Source organism: Eleutherodactylus coqui, chromosome 10 (assembly GCF_035609145.1).
Source record: "Eleutherodactylus coqui strain aEleCoq1 chromosome 10, aEleCoq1.hap1, whole genome shotgun sequence".
Taxonomy (NCBI): Eukaryota; Metazoa; Chordata; class Amphibia; order Anura; family Eleutherodactylidae; genus Eleutherodactylus; species Eleutherodactylus coqui.
Genome location: NC_089846.1, coordinates 28,363,104 through 28,381,799, shown reverse-complemented (window position 1 = coordinate 28,381,799; position 18,696 = coordinate 28,363,104). Strand labels below are relative to the sequence as shown.

General features: G+C 45.3%; 1 protein-coding gene across 1 annotated transcript in view; it reads left to right on the top strand.

The window, feature by feature from the left end:
• IRAK1 (interleukin 1 receptor associated kinase 1) overlaps positions 1–18,696 on the top strand; it is a 63,224-nt gene that overhangs the window by 29,661 nt on the left and 14,867 nt on the right. Inside the window, exons 3-9 of the mRNA XM_066580733.1 lie at positions 2,002–2,151; positions 2,437–2,564; positions 4,647–4,826; positions 6,028–6,092; positions 10,831–10,945; positions 12,793–13,113; positions 13,655–13,723. Coding sequence (XP_066436830.1) covers positions 2,002–2,151; positions 2,437–2,564; positions 4,647–4,826; positions 6,028–6,092; positions 10,831–10,945; positions 12,793–13,113; positions 13,655–13,723 — 1,028 coding nt within the window. The remainder of the gene's footprint in view (positions 1–2,001; positions 2,152–2,436; positions 2,565–4,646; positions 4,827–6,027; positions 6,093–10,830; positions 10,946–12,792; positions 13,114–13,654; positions 13,724–18,696) is intronic.

Genomic DNA, 18,696 nt, shown 5'->3' with positions numbered 1-18,696 from the left:
TACGGCGCACAAACTGCAACAAAAACGACCTGATATTTTTATTCTATGGGTCAGTACGATTACTACGATACCAAACTTATATAGTATTTTTTTGCTGTAGTACTTTTTTTAAGATCTATTTAATTTTTTTAAATTTTCTGCGGTCATTTTGTGCGCACAATAACTTTTTAATTTTTCTGTCGACGTAGTTGAGCGAGGGCTCAATTTTTGCGGGATGTCCTGTAGTTTCCGATTGTATCAATTTGGAATAGATACAACTTTTTGATCGCTTTTTATTGCGTTTTTTCTGGAAGACAGGGTAACTAAAAAAGTGTGTTTCTGGCTTTCTTTCTTTTTTTTTTTTTTTTTTTGTTTTTCGGACGACGTTCACCGTGCAGGAAAAATAATGCACTACTTAGATAGATCGGACTTTTACGGACGCGGCGATACCAAATACATATTTTGATTTCGATTTTTTTTTTTTTTTAATAATTGATATAGCAAAAGGTGGGTGAGTTAAACTTTTATAACTTTTTTTTTTTTTTTTTAAACTTTATGGATCTTTTTTCTTACTTTACTTTGAAGTCCCCCTAGGGGACTTTAACATGCGATACTTTGATCACTCCTGCAGTATGACGTAATGCTATAGCATTACGTCAGACTGCCTGTAAAAAAGCAGTATATCAAGCCACCCTGTGTGGATGTCTTGATAGGCAGCCCTAGGGCCATTCATTAGGCCCCCGGCTGCCATGACACCTGCACGGCTCCCCCCGATCTCACCGCGGGGGGGGGGGGGGGGGGGGCGGGCGTGCGGGACCCCCAAACAGCGTTGGGGGTTTTAAATGCCGCTGTAATAAACAGCTGATGCCCGCGCTGTATGGAGGGAGATAGCGGTGCTACCTCCCTTCATACACGTCCTGCAACAGCAGGACGTAGTTTTACGATAGCGCCGTCACTAAGGGGTTAATAAATACACTTTTAAAAAAAAGTTTGACTCAAACATTGCTCAGTCATGGAAGCGGGCCGTGCCGGCCTCTCCTTACCTGCTACCTGTTGGCGGACGGTGATGACTGTGGGGTACTTAAGCACCTAACAGTCGTCCCATCTAAATGGACGCCAAGCCTTATCACAAGGCTTATTATGGTTAAATACGTGGCAACTCTGGGAGTCTTCACTAGACCTAGGGCTACCATAGCCACCATTGGCACCGCAAAATCACATCACTGGGAGCTAATGGTGAGTTGGAAGAGGAAACATCCCCTCTCCGGCTGACCTATTACATGCTGCAGTCAGGATTGACCGTGCATGGAAGCTGTCCAACTGATGGGATCGCTGCAAATTCTGATCACGGCCCATATCTGACAGGTGTCAGCTGTTTGAAACAGCCGCCACCGCTCAGATATGTAACGGTCATTGTTCCTGAGCCCGATTCATACCCATCCCGCACCTCTGTCTAAATAAGCCCTAAGGGTGAAGGCTGGCATCCCTGTCTGGTTCCTCTAACTACTTCTACGGGTCTAGTATTCTGTCCGTTTTATTGTAAGAGTAGTAGATAGATCAGATTGGATATAAGAGGGGATAAAGTTACAAATTGGAGTGCAGAAAAGGCCACAATGCCGTATTTAATGCATTCTTTGCATCCCAGCTGAGCAGAAGTATTTTTGAGGGGCGTTTGAGTATCCTCAATTGTGGCCAAATGGTGGGTCGAATGTTTTTGGTACATTGCCTACGAGCCTTGAAATCTCTTTGGGAAGTAGGACTGGATGGAGGTATACTTTGAAGACAATTGGCCAATAATTTTAAGAACGTGTAATACCAGTTCAGCCAAGAGCTGGTATGACTGCACTAATGTGGGGGATCTTTGTTGTTTTTGGACTAAGGACGGTCTGGTGATAGCTTTTAAATCTAGCAGGTGGTGCACAAAGGGCCAGAGGCTGACTTTATACAAGTGTGGTGTAGGCAGCTGTTTGGTCACTAACGTGTTTGTGTATTAAGCATCGCTTTTCCCTTTTTCCTCCTTAGGGGGGTTGGAGAAAAAATCGCAACTGGCAGCTACTCAAAACCCTTATCCAGCCAAAGAACGTTCTCCTCCCACACGTACATGGCCTTGCACAGAGCACAGTCGCTTGGAGAAGAGAAAGCCGCCTTCAACAGACACTGCATGTCCTTCTGGTATGTTTGAGTACTTTTGTTACTAAGTTGACCGTTCTTTTTTAATGTTCCTCTTCAAAGTGTAGGACTTAGGGGGGGAATGGTAACGCCCAATTATCCTTTATTGATACATTTCCAATAACATAGGAATTGTGCAATACAGAGTTTTAAAAATCTATTTTATGGGGAATGCAGGTATTTAATACAATAGATGTCAGGTCAGCTGACGGGTCCCAGTTAAATGTTACTATCTAAATTGTTAACATTGTTAGTTATTTGCATATATGTGTGTTGCCTTTTTCTTAGGGAACCCACTACCTCTTCCTGGTCCCCCTCCTCCGTACCTGATGTCCAGCAGCATTTGCCCATCCAAAAGGTCAAGCTCTGACAGCAGCAGCGACAGCACTACTAGTAATACTCATTCTTCTATTCAAGTAAGTCCCAAACGTCAACCATTTTACATGCCTAATCCTTGAGGATTGGACAATTTATGTACAAAGGGAAGGCCCGCCTTTCACCACTTTTTTTTTTTTTTTTTTAACATTTTATTCTCCAATGTATTCAAAAAGAGAGAAAATTCCATTTCCATGTAGTTTGTGTATGCAGCTCCTGTGCCGACTTTAGTTTGTAGACTTGTGTCATGGAAACATCAGTATGATCCTGCAGTCATTCTCACTGCCATGTTTTTTTCAAATGTAAATTTAAGAAGAATTAGGGCAGAGCACCGGACTAAAATAGTTACCAAGGAGCCATTGGGTCTTAAACTGAAAAATTTCAGAGCCAAATAACATTTTTAGTAATCCTATTTAAATAGATAGTTAACGTTATAATAAAAAATATTTACTATGTCTTGTGCCCCGCGCCGTGCTCGCCCCCTCTCCTCTTGTGCCCCGCGCCGTGCTCGCCCCCTCTCCTCTTGTGCCCCGCGCCGTGCTCGCCCCCTCTCCTCTTGTGCCCGTTATAACTGATATGTTCCCCTTAAAGTTTGTAGTTGACCATCAGTTTTTAGGCCCCTAAACTGCCACTATGGAACTTTAATAAACAGGAATAGATATATAAGAGACACCTTTTATGAAGTCTATATTGCTGTATGATATATAAAATGTACTTGGTGGAGCTGTATGCTAATTACAGATTAAGTTATGGCGGCAGTGCTGTTATCCTGAAGTGTCATGCAGTGGGGTCTCCAAACCTTCCTTGTATGCCTGATTGCTCCCCTCCCCTCCTACCAGTCACTTCTAAAACTCATGGGCATGCGCAGTGAAGCTAGTTGTACTGTGATTTGCATCCTAGGAGTATATCTTGCTTTATTGCTCATGCTCAGGAGATTTGGAGGAGGCTGATGGTGATGCGCAGTCAGGGGGATGTCAATTGGACATGGAAGGGGAGGGTTTGGAGACTCTACTGCATGACTTCTAAGATAGTTGCACTGCCCCATAACTCTCCAACTGCGGTTACCAGTTGCGTGCTAGAAGTCCACTTTATACATAATTGTTTTACTAGATTCTTACAAGGGCATCTTTATAAATGGATAGCCTTTTTGATAGATCACAAGGATTAGGAGCCTAAAATATGGACCGGCTTCCTTTTTGAGGAATTCACAGCACTTTTGACAAATATTAGCAATGAATAACTATTTTATTTGTGATTCTTTCCACATATGAAATATCCAAGGTGTAACGAATGGTAGTAAATTGTTGCAACAGCCACAGTATTGAAACAGACATTTTGGTCTAATTGACCTCCAACCTCTCTTAGGTTGGAGGCAGCAGGTCTTCAGTGCTCGATCTGTTCATCATGCACTTAAGGTGCCTCGGAGAAACAGATACTTATCTACAAGCTAATGCAGTCTCTGAAAGATGAAAGTAGCCAGAACAAGGCAGCGTAGACTCTACAGAGTAAAGCAAGGAGACTGTGGCTTTTGTACATGGGTTCTTCAGCTAGTGTGCGGTGGTGGGGCTAATTGCAAATGGCAACAAGATTATAAATTCTTGTCACCACTTGCAAACTCTTGGGCATGTTGGAAACCAATTTGGTTGCCATCTGCAACCCTGTATGGGACAGACAGACTGTATGACTGTAGAATTTGAGTCTGACGATTCCTGCATAGGTGGTTAATTGGGAACGTGCTGTGCAGGGAAAACGTAACATGATCAATGTATGGTCCCAGAGGGTAGACTGACATATCCTAACTTTATGGCATATCCTAACAATGCCATCACTTGATAAGATGGGTTTAACCCTCTAACTTCTAAGATGCCTGTATTTTGGTAGAACAGGAGCTACAGCCACTATACTTCACCTCTGTACTCTGGATAGTGGTGTGCTTAAGCCTGTCTGAGAGCCAGAAAAGTAGATTTCTCTGTCTCAAGTGAGTTATATATTTTTTGCATGCTCTGACACTACAAATATAACCTCTTAATACTGAGAAATGTTCAGATGTAAGGAGATCAGGCTACACAAGTTTACGGTAACTGTTGGCATTTAGTTAATACTCTTCTCATTTCTGCCTCCAGGAATCCCTTGCTGACAGTCACTTGGTAGGGCCCTCTAAACAATTATTGTGGAATTTCCAAGATGTGATCCAGGGTACAAGAAACTTCTCTCAGTCCTTTCTTATCGGAGAGGGTGGTTTTGGCTTTGTATATAAAGCAGTCATCCGGAACACTGCGTATGCAATCAAGCGGCTGAAACAGGTATGCAGACCCGTACTTTATACAATGGTTACCTTGTGGAGAGGTATTTCACTGAAGGTACTCTAAAAAATAGTTAATTGGGTTTTCTTGAACAGTCTTCTGAAAATTGAGAATGAAAAGTTAGATTAAAAAGTAAATTTATTTCCCTCTAAAATAAAGACTGCCAGTTGCTGAAGCGGTTGTCCAGTTGTAAACTATTGATGGTCTAATCTTAAGATCAGCAAGGGTCTGCCTCCCAGGACCTGCTGATCAGCAGTTCACCAAGTTGGTGCATTCATGTACTGAGCTGATTTCCACAGGAAGCAGACCACTCCATTCCCACTGCAGTGGTGAGGCTTGGTATTGCAGGCCATTCACTTCCATAGGAAATTTGCCTGTAATGCCAAACTGGGCCACTGCAGTTAGAACGGAGCTGTGTGCTTTATGCAGAAATTGTCTGGGTGCAAGAACACTGACCTGACTGACAGCTGATTGGTGGGGTCTTAGACCCTTACTGATCTACTCCTGCAGGTAGGCAAAGACCCCACCAATCAGCTGTTAGTCAGGTCAGTGTTCTTGCACACAGACAATTTCTGCATAAAGCACATAGCTCCGTTCTCACTGCAGTGGCCTGGTTTGGCATTACAGGCAAAATTCCTATTGAAGTGAATGGCCTGCAATACCAAGCCTCACCACTGCAGTGGGAATGGAGTGGTCTGCTTCCTGTGGAAATCATCAGCCTGGTGAACTGATCAGAGAGGGTCCTGGGAGGCACACACTTGCTGATCTACTATCTACTATCCGTGGCCTATCTTAAGAATAGGCTGTCAATAGTTTACAACTGGACAACCCATTTAATTCAACTTTTTCCAATTTGACCTTTTTTGTCTCATTCTGTAACATCAAGAAAATGGCTGCTATAGCGGAAGTCACTTGGCATTTCCAAACTTAAATGGCAAATCTGCCTGGTTACTGTATGTAGTAGTACATGCCGCATAACCAGGGAAATTGACATTGAGAAGCTTGGCAAAGCTAGGCGGTGATGGCCTCCTTTGTTGGCTGTTGGTGCCACTAATAGAGCACCGTGTCAATGCTACTGCCAGTTATTGCATAGTCTAGTGTAAGCATTGCCGGCGGTCTGTCCCCAGTGTTTAGTGTAATGGCTGCCCCCAGTCTATCCACTCTTTAGTGTAAGCACTATATACATTTGTACATTTTATAGGATTCTGAGTTAGAATGGAATACTGTGAAGATGAGTTTCCTGACGGAGATAGAAAAACTTACATGGTAAGAAACACAGCCTTGTGTATGAATGTTTCATGTTTCCAGTTGATCTATAAATCTGTATTCCTAAACTTCATCTCGTATTTGGTTGTGGTAGAGAACATTGCTTTACAACCTGTTTTGATGAATCAGCACTTTCCACTTGGGAGCTTTTGGCTCTCGCCAGATTTTGGCTCCAATCACTGAGATATTGGAATAATTCCCATTTCACTGAGATACAAATATTTCTACAGGAAAATGTTTCCGATTTGCATCAAAATAAGCCGAGCCGTTCCTGTAATGGTGGTGGTATATAATCCTAGTAACAGCAAATCCAACAGATCCAATCATTTTACCCACATTACCATTATTACTACAATCCAAAATATATCCAATCTCTGGCCCAAACATGCCACCCGCACCTCAGGAATATTGCTAAAATCTGGCTGTTCCTGACCACGGACACGCTAAAGACATGTCACCCTCATCCTTTCCCGACTCGACTATTGCAACTTGCTGTTCATTGGCCTTCCCCGCACGTAGTAGCTAGACTTTTTTTTTAATGTATATCCAGCCATTTCTCAGATGCCTCTGCACTATGCCAACCATTGCATTGGCTGCCCATCTAATGCAGAACTAAATTTAAACTCCTCGCCCACAAAGCTCTCCATGGCGTCACGGCACAGTTTGTGGCTTCCCTTCTGTCCTACAACCTTGCCCTCCACCATGCCAAACAAGTCTATTTCACCTCTCTAGTCTCCTCACTATCCCACAACCCTAAATGGCTCTTTGATACTTTTCACTCCCTTCTCAGCCCTAAACCACAGCCCCCGGTGACGGATCTCAGTGCCGAAGAGCTGGCTGCTTACTTCAAAAAGAAAATTGATGACATCCGTCAGGAAATAACTTCCCAATCCCAGACTAGCCCTGACCCTAGTCTTGTCAGCACTGCATCTAGCTCCTGCTCACGGTCTGTACTCAGACCAGCGACAGAGGAAGAAGTCTCCAAATTGCTCTTCTCTGCTCGCCCCACCACCTGCGCTAGCGACCCCCTCCCCTCACACCACCTCGGTTCCCTCTCCCCAGTGGTCATCTCCCATCTCACCACTATATTCAACCTCTCTGACCTCTGGCATCTTTCCCTCTTCTTTCAAACACGCCATCATATCCCCACTGCTAAAGAAGCCGACTCGACGCGACTGATGCTGCCAACTACCGACTCATCTCTAACCTCCCCTTCATCTCAACTACTAGAACGGCTGGTTTACTCCTGCCTTGTAAGCTACCTATCAGAGCACTCTCTCCTAGACCCCCTACAGTCTGGCTTTCGACCTCAACACTCGACAGAAACTGCCCTTACAAGGGTATCCAATGACCTACTGACAGCCAAATCGAGGGGCGATTACTCCGTACTGATCCTCCTCAACCTCTCCGCAGCATTTGACACTGTTGGCCACAAACTCCTCCTCAGTATGCTTCGCTCCATTGGCCTAAAGGACACTGCCCTCTCCTGGTTCTCTTCCTACCTATCTGACCGCTCTTTCAGTGTCTCCTTTGCTGGCTCTACCTCCCCTCTTCCCCTTGCTGTTGGGGTCCCCCAGGGCTCAGTCCTCAGCCCCCTTCTTTTCTTTATCTACACAGCCCCTATTGGACAAACCATCAGGAGATTTGGCCTCCAATACCACCTGTACGCTGATGACACCCAGCTATACACCTCTTCCCGTGACATCTCTGCACCTTTACTCCAAAACATCACTGTCTGTCTGCTGTCTCTAACACCATGTCCGCTCTCTACCTAAAACTAAACCTCTCTAAAACTGACTTACTGGTATTTCCACCCTCCACTAACCGACCTCCTCCTGACATCTCCATCTCAGTGTGTGGCACCACCATAACTCCCAGACAACATGCCCGCTGCCTTGGAGTCATATTTGATTCTGATCTTTTACCCCCTACATCCAATCTCTGGCCCGAACATGTCAGCTGCACCTCAAGAATATCGCAAGAATCCGCTCTTTTCTCACTGTGGACATGCTAAAAACGCTTACTGTTGCTCTCATCCACTCCCGGCTCGATTATTGCAACTCATTGCTGATCGGCCTCCTCTGCACCAGACTCTACCCTCTCCAATCCATCCTGAATGCGGCAGCCAGGCTCATCTTCCTGTCCAGCCGCTACTCAGACGCCTCTGCCCTGTGCCAGTCACTGCACTGGCTGCCCGTTAAATACAGAATTCCCTTTAAACTCGCCACCTTCATCCACAAAGCCCTCCACGTGCAGCGCCCCCCTATATCGCCTCCCTCATCTCAATCCATCAACCAGCCCGGGCTCTCCGCTCTGCTAACGAAACCAGATTGAGCGCCCCTTTAATTCGAACTTCTCATTCCCGCCTCCAAGACTTCTCCAGAGCAGCACTGGTCCTCTGGAACGCACTACCAAAGGCTACCCGAGCAATCCAGGACTCGCACAGAACTTTAGGCGTGCTCTAAAAAACGCACCTCTTCAGGGAGGCATACCGCATTCCCTAAACAAACCCCTTTGTACTCCGCCTGATAACATGCTCCCTGACCTACTGACTGCAATCCCTGCTAGCCATCATAAACCGCTCCTGCAGTCATACTGTTTCTGCCGTCACACGGCTAAATGTCTGACCATTGTCTGTGTATATCACCCCTCACTCTCCACCTCGCCATACCGTGCACATCTCCACCCCCTTTACCTTCTGTATCACCCCATTACTTGTAGTATGTAAGCTCGTTGGAGCAGGACCCTCACCCCTATTGTTTCCATCAATTGATTACTATGTAACTGTGGTTCTGTAATGTTTGTACTTTTGTCTTTCTGTATCCCCTGTCTATGTAAGCGCTGCGGAATATGTTGGCGCTATACAAATAAAGTTTATTATTCTGTCCATACACCACCTAGCCCGCACACTGATCTGTTAACACACTCAGGCTAAACACCCCTCTAATATGAACCTCACATGCTCGCCTACAGGACTTTACTAGAGCAGCACCAGTCCTCTGGAATGCTCTTCCCCCAAGGGATCTGGACAATCCCCAGTGCATGAAATTTTAGAAGCGCCTTAAAAATGCACCTCTTCAGAGAGGCATTCCAAATCTTCTGACCTAGTCCCCCTGCCCCTCCTATGGCTCCCCACACCTTTCACCCTGCCTATAACATACAACCTGTCCTCCTGCACCTCCTTACCGCTCCCAGGGCATTTGCTTCTAATAACTGATTGTATATCACATTTAACTGTTGTATTGTCTGTGTTCTCCTATGCTTGAAAGTGCTGTGGAATAAGTTGGCGCTATATAAATTATTATATGGCTGGTGCTATTGTAACTCTGCTACCCAACTTTCTCACATGTCCTGACACTTTTTTAACCGTACTTTTGATTGTAATTACATAAGTATTGTCCATATAGATATCAAGCCAGTGACCATGACTAATAGTTAATGATGGCACAAATTATAGTTGTATGCCTTTTTATCTTTGGCAGTAACTTCAATCTCCATTTGGGATACAATGCAAAATCTGTAATGGGCCCTTAAATATTATGCACCATTATAATGCTTACATGGGGCAGAGGGACTCCTTTAAACTTCAACCTTCCCTATAGTCTTCCTTATTTTTCTGTTGCTCTGCTGTTTTGAATTCCACTTTCAGAGAGGGGGCAATATAACAAGCTAAGCATTCTGCCAGCAGTTCACTGTCCTGACTTCCTTGTCCTTACTTCCAACCCTGCATTGTACTGTCTATGGTCCAATCAGCAGGGAGGCAGTATCTGAATACTCACCCCTCTGATTTCCCAGAACAATCAGGTATTTGGAGACCTTCTGGCCAAATGGTAGTGTACACACGCACCCACACACACTAATGGCAAGAAGCAGGGACTGTGGAGATCCTTATCACAGTGTCTACAGATCTGTCAGCCTGTAAGTGTACAGGAGCCCTGTCTGCTCCTAATGACAATAGATTGCAAAGAAGCCACTTCAAATGTGATTTACAGTGGTAAAGCAACAAAATGTTTAATACAAGTATATGGCAGGAATGTTGAGACTAACTCAAGCTGGTAGTTTGTCTGAAAAGTTGGTGCCCCTTTAAAAACGCTGTATTTAGAGAATAGTTGCATGTAAACTGCCTTTATTTGCGCCCCTCCTTAATTTTAGCCCAGAAATGGGCTGATTTCCCACCCTCCAAGTATGGAGCTCTCAGAACTTCCTGCTGCTTTGTCTGGTTCATGGCACTCCTGATTGATGACTGTTTATACAAAGTAACAGGACCCAGCAGGGGTGATATCCTCTCCTTATAACAGATTTGTAACCAGGCTTTCCTTTATCCAGGAAAATGATTCATTTAGCCTTGGCCGGGGTATTTGGGTACAGGGTTAAGGCAGCAGTGGCTTGTTGAGCCCCCACGCTCCCAGGTATGGCCCTACATATGACTTATTATTCCTTACCCTTTTATTTGGCGTGCGGCAGTCACAAGATGAAAAATATATATTTTCCAGACTCCTTTCATATCTAATGATGGCAGTACATAACGATCCGCACGCTAATCACGCATGTGGGTGTAGTTCCCTATTTAGGTTAAATTTAACTTCCCTTGTAAACCCAGCTGTTTCCAGAAGCGTGCGTTGGTTTGAAGTGTCATAATGAAATGCTTGTTTCTTTGGACTCTGTTGCGTAATGTTCATTGCGGTAATAATACCTTTTATGTCGTTTCCGATTGGTTTCTCTCTGTATATTTCCGCAGTCTTCGCCACCCAAACATAATTGACCTTGCTGGTTATTGTATGCAGGAAGAGGAATATTGCCTCGTTTATCTGTATCTACCCAATGGCTCGCTGGAGGATAGACTACATAAACAGGTATGACAGCAGTGATGATACCCCCTAGATCGGAAGCTGGAAGCTCCAAGGCTGCAATGCAAAATGTGCATCGGGTCCCTGTACCATTTATAATACTGATGTAGTACAGGAGCCGTTGGGGCCCCTTAGGCACCAGAGTCCAGGTATGACTGCTGTCTCCCGATAGGAGCGATGACTCCTACAAAAAACTAACTTTGATCGTTCAAAATCTGACCTGCTGGGCGCTGAAGATGAGTCTGCTGTTTACTCAGAAATGCTGAATAGTCACAGATGGAAGAGATGTACTAGTATATGCCATATACCCTATTTTCCTGAAAATAAGTCCCGCCCTGAATTTTTTTCAGGATTTTCAAATGAGCCCTACCCCGAAAATAATCCTAAGCTGCATTACATAAAAAAGACAATACACTACCTAGCAGGCTCAGTCAGCGTTCCTTCCGCAGTGCTCAGGAGTTCTGGCAGGCTTTCTGCAGTCCCCAGCTGATTGCTTTCTAGTAACGGAATTCATAAATCCCGCCTCCAGAAAGTGGTGGCTCTGATTGGCTGAGCAGCACTCAAGAACTAATCAATGCAGCACTCGATGAACCAATGTGATGGCTGTGACTGGTTCATCCAGCGCTGCATAAATTGATTCTAGAGTGCTGCTCAGCCAATCACAGCCATCGCATTGTGGAGGCTGGATTTATGAATTAACTGAGCCATGACATTTATTGGCCCAGCAGCACTCAAGAGCTAATCAATGCAGCGCTCGATGAAGCCGAGCGATGGCTGTGATTGGGTCATCCAGCGCTGCATCGACTGGCTGAGCAGCTCTTGAGAATTGATCAGAGCAATCTCATTGTGGAGGCGGGATTTATGAATTGGCCAATAAATGTCGTGGCTCAACTAATTCATAAATCCCGCCTCCACAACGCGATGGCTGTGACTGGTTCTAGAGCACTACTCAGCCAATCACAGCCATCAGATTGGTTCATCGAGTGTTGCATTGATTGACTGAGCAGCACTCAAGAACTAATCAGAGCCATCACTTTCTGGAGGCGGGATTTATGCATTCTGTAACCAGGAAGCGATCCTCTGTGGGAAGCCGAGGACTGCAGGAAGCCTGCTGGAGCTCCAGGGCGCAGTGGGAGGGATGTGGACCGAGCCTGGTAAGTATAATAACCGCGGCCAAACCGCGAGATTTCCAGCGGGAATCCGCATCGTGGGAACCCAGCCTTAAGGTGCTTTCACATGCTGCAGATTGCTGCAAATTTCAGTTCTTTAATTTGACTTCAATTGAACGGGTGAAATCTGCTGCAGAGCCGCACCAAAATGCGTAACGCTCTGCAACTCGTGAACGCACCCTCAGGCCTCCCTCACACATGCCTTGCGTAAGTGCTACGACCTAAACCGCGGGGCTTTGCCGTGTTTTACTTTCGTCTTTGGCTGCTGCGGCCAGCGACCGCTTTTGGCACTCACCATTGAGGAGCACTAAATACTCAAAAATAAGGAGGCCGCTCGAAAATCACGGCGTTGGAAAGCGCAGCGTCGAGTGTCTGTTTTGAGCAGTCCCATTGAAAACAATGGGAGCGTTATACCGTAATTAGCACGGTGATGAAACTTCCGTTTGAGGGAGGCCTTGGGGTAAGTTCACATGGGCTGGAAATGCTGCAGATTTTCCATAGTGGAATTAACTGCGCAAAAATCAGCAATATGTGAAGCCGGCCCTAGGTTAATTCACATGGGCGGGCGTGACATCAGGCCGTGAAACTTGGGCGGTCTCTATTTCATTGAAACTCACATATATTGCTGTTTAACAACGAGCGGTCTCCGTATATCAGCGTTGTCATGACTTCTCCCTTCCGCAGGGCAGCTTTCCTACACTGACCTGGAAGCAACGTCTGAGCATCCTGCAGGGGGCAGCCTGCGGCATCCAGTTCTTGCACACCTGTAAACCCAGCATCATCCATGGAGATATCAAGAGCTCGAACATCCTCTTGGATAAAGGCTTGGTTGCCAAGTTGGGGGACTTTGGACTGGCTCGCTTCAGCCGATATACGTGCGATGCGGGGAAAAGTCGCACTTTAGCACGGACTAGCACTGTGAGGGGTACGCTGGCGTACCTGCCCGATGAGTACGTGAAACTGGGAAAACTTACCTTTGAACTTGACACTTACAGCTTTGGAGTGGTGAGTTATCATCATCGATCCTCAAGTCCTTACGCTTCTCGCTGCCTATACGCACAAGGGGAAGGAAGTCCTCTTATATTGAGAGATCGTTGGCGTCGCCTTGGGTCCATGCGCACGGCTGCATTGGGGATCCGTGTTTTACAGTGGCGTTCCATATTTAATGGCTGCTTAAATGTATTGGGTACATCTTTCTTAAAGGGGTTTTTTTTTTTCTCTCTTGGCTCGGGCCTCAAATCTCCAGAGAGGACTTGGATGTAATCTGCATTCAGCGCTTTCCCATTGTAGAGCACACATGGCTCCTACGAGACGGCGTCCCAGATTGTGGATTTGTCTGGTACTGCGGTGTGCCTGGCTTAGAGTTGTGGTCCCGGTCCCTCCTCCGGTGGAAGAAGTCATCTGCTCTAGTGTTGATTAAAGTCGTGTCTTCCTGCTGCCTGCATGTCCTGCAATTAACATGTATATTCAGCTTTTATCCCCCCACCGACCCCTGATCGGAACGTCTTGCTTCTCTCACTTTTAAAAAAATGTTTTATTTTTTAAGGTTTTACTGGAAATTCTAACTGGAAGAAAAGCTGTAGATGCCGATAGCAATTCTCACACTAAATATCTGGTAAGATTCCTTTTTTTTTCCCCCTTCAGATCCCTTTTCTTGATCTACCCAAAACTTTCATATATGTGGAAAAATTCAGATCAACGGAGTATAAATGTATATGATGTAGGGGGCGATGTGGAAAATGGTCACAAGGTAAGCTGATGGCGTATGTGTAGAGCTGTCCACAACATATGCTGTATAGGCATCGGTCCCAAGAGGTGAGCCTGCTCCATCCACGGTGGGTACTGGCTCGCTTTGGCCTCTGGCACCGAAGTGCTACAACTGCCAACATAGATGACTTGGGCCTCAGCCACACAGGCGGTTTTGTACAGAGTTTAGCGCTGCATTTTCAGCACAGGGCTAAATGCTGTATAATGCTCCCATTCATTTCAATTGGGCTGCTCAGAGGGCTGAAAACGCAGCGTAAGCAATACTTACTAGCCGCTGCTGGTCTCTGCTGCTGATCCAGGCTACCCCTGCACTGACAAGTCTATTACCGTAGGCCAGGTTTGAGAACCCCCGCCTCCAGCAATAGATTGCTGTGATTGGGCATCGAGCCAGTGCTGAGAACCAATCACAGCCCTTCATTGACTGACTCAGCTAATCAGAGCTGGCATAAAGAATGCCATCTCTGCTGAAACCGGGCGGAATCTGCAGTAAATGCACCATTGAAAAACGCTGCATTTCTGCAAACGCCTGCGTGAGGGAGGCCTTAGAGTGCAGCTATTTAAGCCTTTAAATGGAGCTGTCAACTATGACAGAGACATATAAATGTCCTGAACAGCCCCACCACGATTGGATCGTTGGGTTGCCGTCTGGGTATCCTGTTAGCCTGGGTGCCGACTGTCTCTTCCAGCTGGCACCCGCCGGCAACAGTTGCAATCAACATGATTGCTGATTGTGTCTGTTAACACTTAAAGTGCCACTGTCAGTTCAGCATTTAAATCCCCCAAATTAAGTTGGGGGTCCATAACACCCCCTTCCCTGTGATGCAATCGTGAGGTGGCGTTCAGTTGCCATGGCAGCCTGGGGCCTTCTAAAGAATAACTGTTAGATCGCAGTATAATGTAATAATACCAAATGATCGCAAGTTCAATTCTCCTGTGGGGACTAGACATAATAAAAGGTTAAACTTCCTCCTTTTATCCCTATTTATAATTTAAAAAAAAAATTATGGTCAGAAGATGGCAGCGGAAAATTTTATTTTTTCCGAAGTTAGTGTTTCTTTGTTTTAAAGTAGTACAGCAAAAAGTGTAATGTATGTATGTAATGAAAAAAATGAGTATCCTTGTAATCTTACTGACCCATAGAATAACGTTGTCATTCCATTTTTGCCACAGTATGTACAATGTAAGGACAAGATGGTGGACTTGCATTCATAAAAAAGTTATCATATTTTTATTTATTTATTTTTAAAGTGGGAAGAGGGAAAAAATGGAAGTCCTTAAGTAGTTAAAAGGCAGCCTGTAATACAAGGCCTGTTGCACTGTAGAAGTTCAAGTTCCCTATGGAGATAAAAAAGGTTAAAATAAAGGCTTTTTGATTACAAACCAACTCCCATTTATTAAAATATCCCCCCCCCCCCCCCCCCCCACAACAATAAAGTGAGTTGTATGAACCCTAAAATGGTACCATAAAACCTACAGGTCGCCCCACAAAAAAAATACTGTCTTTTTAGAAAAAATTAAAGTGGGAATGCCATAACTGCAGAACATGACCTGGACACAGGAGTATTAATGACCCTCGGTAACGAAAGTGTTAATCAGGCTCCACGATTCGGCCAACAAAGGCATGTGTGTGTCTTCCAGACTTCTCCACTTCCTCTGTGGTCAGTCCATTGACGTGGGGCATGAGGACACGACATCCTTCTGCATCTTGCACTGGTTTCGATCAACTTTCTACAGCCTTCGTCTTCAATAGAAGAAGCCGGTAGCAAATTAGAGGGTTTAGTTGCTTTTGGATTTGGCAATTAATGTGTAATTAGTAGGTGTCGGACCACCACTACACCACTGATGAGCTGCACGGGCCATTCGTAGGGCAGATCAGTGGATCGTGGGTGTCGGACATCTACCTCCCGCTATCACTCATTAATGGGCTATTCTAAGAATAGGCCAACATGTTTTCATGGAAAACCCCTGAAGTTCAGCTCGCTTGCTATTACTTTGATATACTGCTAAGATATTAGTCATAACCATAAAGAATGGAATTTATGTGGGAGCGCTGAGATATTGAGAGCGTCACTCGTTTCCTGCCGTGTTGGGGAGGCTGCATGATGGAGACTGGAAGGTGAAGCCTGGCCGGGAATTACTTCATATAAAGCAAAGGTCAAGCCAAAAATATATAAGTGGTGGTTGTAAAGGTGAGCCGATCAGCTGATCCTCCCGAAGGCCAAATCTGGAACTATAGGATTGCTGATTTCTTTATGAATGCTGATTCTTTTCTTGGTATCTGCACCGCTTGTCCAGGAGGGGGCAGCAGAATACTAATGGTTCACAATAAACAAGATGCCTTTTTTTCCCCTGTTCTGCAGCGAGTGTCTTCCAGACTGTTGTGGGATTATCACATTCCGTAGTAAGGGTCTAAGTGCCGGGGATTTAAGACGATGGCCCAATATTTCTTCACAAGTTTAGGCAGGATCTTTGTGCAGTAAGGCCATATTCACATCGGAGGCCCCGTTCGGCACCGCCGGCATACAATCCCAGATGAAACGGTTTGGAAGACTGTTACCTCATCAGAGAAAGTTAACAGAAGCCGGATAGACCCCATTAGTCAGTGGGGTCCTTTTTTGAGCGCCATTTGGTTCAGTCACAGGACAGATCCTTTCAGGCAGGGTTCAGTTTTACCGGCTGCTGTAATGGAGCAGAAAAGTGGCATACCGAACAGAAGCCTGAATGCAAATGTGATAGAAGTTACACTTAAGGCTTGAACACTGGTGTATTTGGGGACAGCATTTCATCACCAACACAGAAAGGGTTCTTTACTGTAAGAGCAGTGAGACTGGAACTCTCTGCCTGAGGACGTGGTGATGGCAAAATCCATTGAGGAGTTTAAGAGGGGACTAGATGTCTTTCTAGAGCAAAAGGATATTCCAGGATATAGGCATTAGGTGACCGGCAGATTGTTGATCCGGGTCTTGGAGTCAGGTAGGAATTATCAAATGTTGATCCAGGGATTATTCTGACTGCCAGTATGGATTCGGGAAGGAATTTTATTTTTTTTTTCTCCTTTCCTTCTTCTGGATCAACAAGAGGGGTGGAATCAGTCTAAACTAGATGGACATAGGCTGAAGGGAGACAAACACATTGTTACTACGACGTGCTGTTTCTATCAGATGGCACACAGACTGGTGTCCGTGCGCTATCCGATCACTTGAGTCTATATACTAGTGTGCTCTTGGCCTAGTTATGTAGTAGAGCGCTGTATACACAAAGTATCGGGCAAGAAAATGGTAAATTTAATGTTGCAATAGTGAGAGAATTTGCATAAGAAAAATCTGTTACTCTCACTGTGTTGCTATGTAGATGCAAATATATGTTGGTGTGTGATTGTATCATGTGCTTTGTGTATGATTGATGTGCATCTATTCTGCTTATGCCCTGTATAACGGTGGTGGGTACTAGAAGAAGGTGGAACTCGTACTGCAGTCGAATCTTCTTGGTCATGTGATCTTGCTCTGCAGCTCCTTTTAAAGTCTTTTTCTGTGTCTTAAGATATTGATTACCTATTTTTGGGATGGGCCATCAATATCAGATTGGTGCAGTTGAATAGAGCTAGACTCTCGCCAATCAGTTGTTTAAAGAAGCCATGACGCTGGGGCAAGCGCTGCCGTCCCTTCAGCAGGTGATATCCCATTTATCGGTCACATGGCCTTTCAGCTCCGTCCTATTCAAAGGATTAAACTGCAATACCAGGCACCGCCACACCTTTATACGATGATGAGGCCATAATAGTCGCTTGATCACCACAGCTGTTCAAACAGCAAGTAATCAGGTGTTGCGAGTCTGACTATCTGATAGTCATGCGGTCCGAAGACTAGATCATCAATACTTAAAGGCACTATCCGATACTTAAAGACGTTAGCAAGTGTAGAAGAGAGCCTGATTAACAAGGGTGCCTATATTGTGATAGGACGCTGCTAGAGCGTCAAAACAACATGGGAAGGAGTTGCGTGTTTGATAAAAGTACCGGTTTCTTGCCCGTCTGCCTTCTGCTGTCTGAAGTGTCCAAGGAGTAAGCAGAAGGTTCTGCAGGAAGGCCTCCATGATGCAATTCCAGAGTCTCTGGTCAGACCCCTGTTGGAGGGTTAGCTGATGCAAGTAGGTATAATCTTGCTATGCAAACACTTTCTCCAAGCTGGCCCGTTTCAGTGAGAGGCTAGGGAGCTTTTTGGGAGAATTTTTTTAAAAAAAGCTACAGTTGCCCCTACTGTGGGGCATATTGTGGATGCATTGTGTACAAGAGACAGGCGGAGAGGAGCCGGCCTACAAGAGAAATGCTGACTGTCAGGGCCTGAGACAGAGGAGGGAGTCCTGGGAGCGTGGGGAAGGGACTACGTAAAAGAGTACCTCCTGTTTATTTTCCACTACAACTGCCGAGCGCGTGTGCCTTCATTATTTGAGACTGTAACCAACAAGCGTGTCAACATTGTGCATATACAGTACACTGAATATGTACAACCACTAAGCTTGAGGGCCATGTAAAGTTCCTCTGCATTTGATATAAGGCCCTCTAACATCAAGTATGAAGGTTTGTTTTGCCTGACTGTCGGACCATTTAAAGTAAACAGCGATCAGCTGATGGATGAGCAAACCCTTGTTTGTCGGCCGATTTGTTGACCAGCAAGCATTCCTATGCTTGCTAAAAAGCAATGGTACGTATCCCCATGTGACTAGGGAGATGTACAGTTGTCGTCTTGGTGACGAACGATCGTAGTTGTGATTGTCATCCCCATACCAGCAATGCTTGGCCAATGTAAACCATTGACCTTGTCA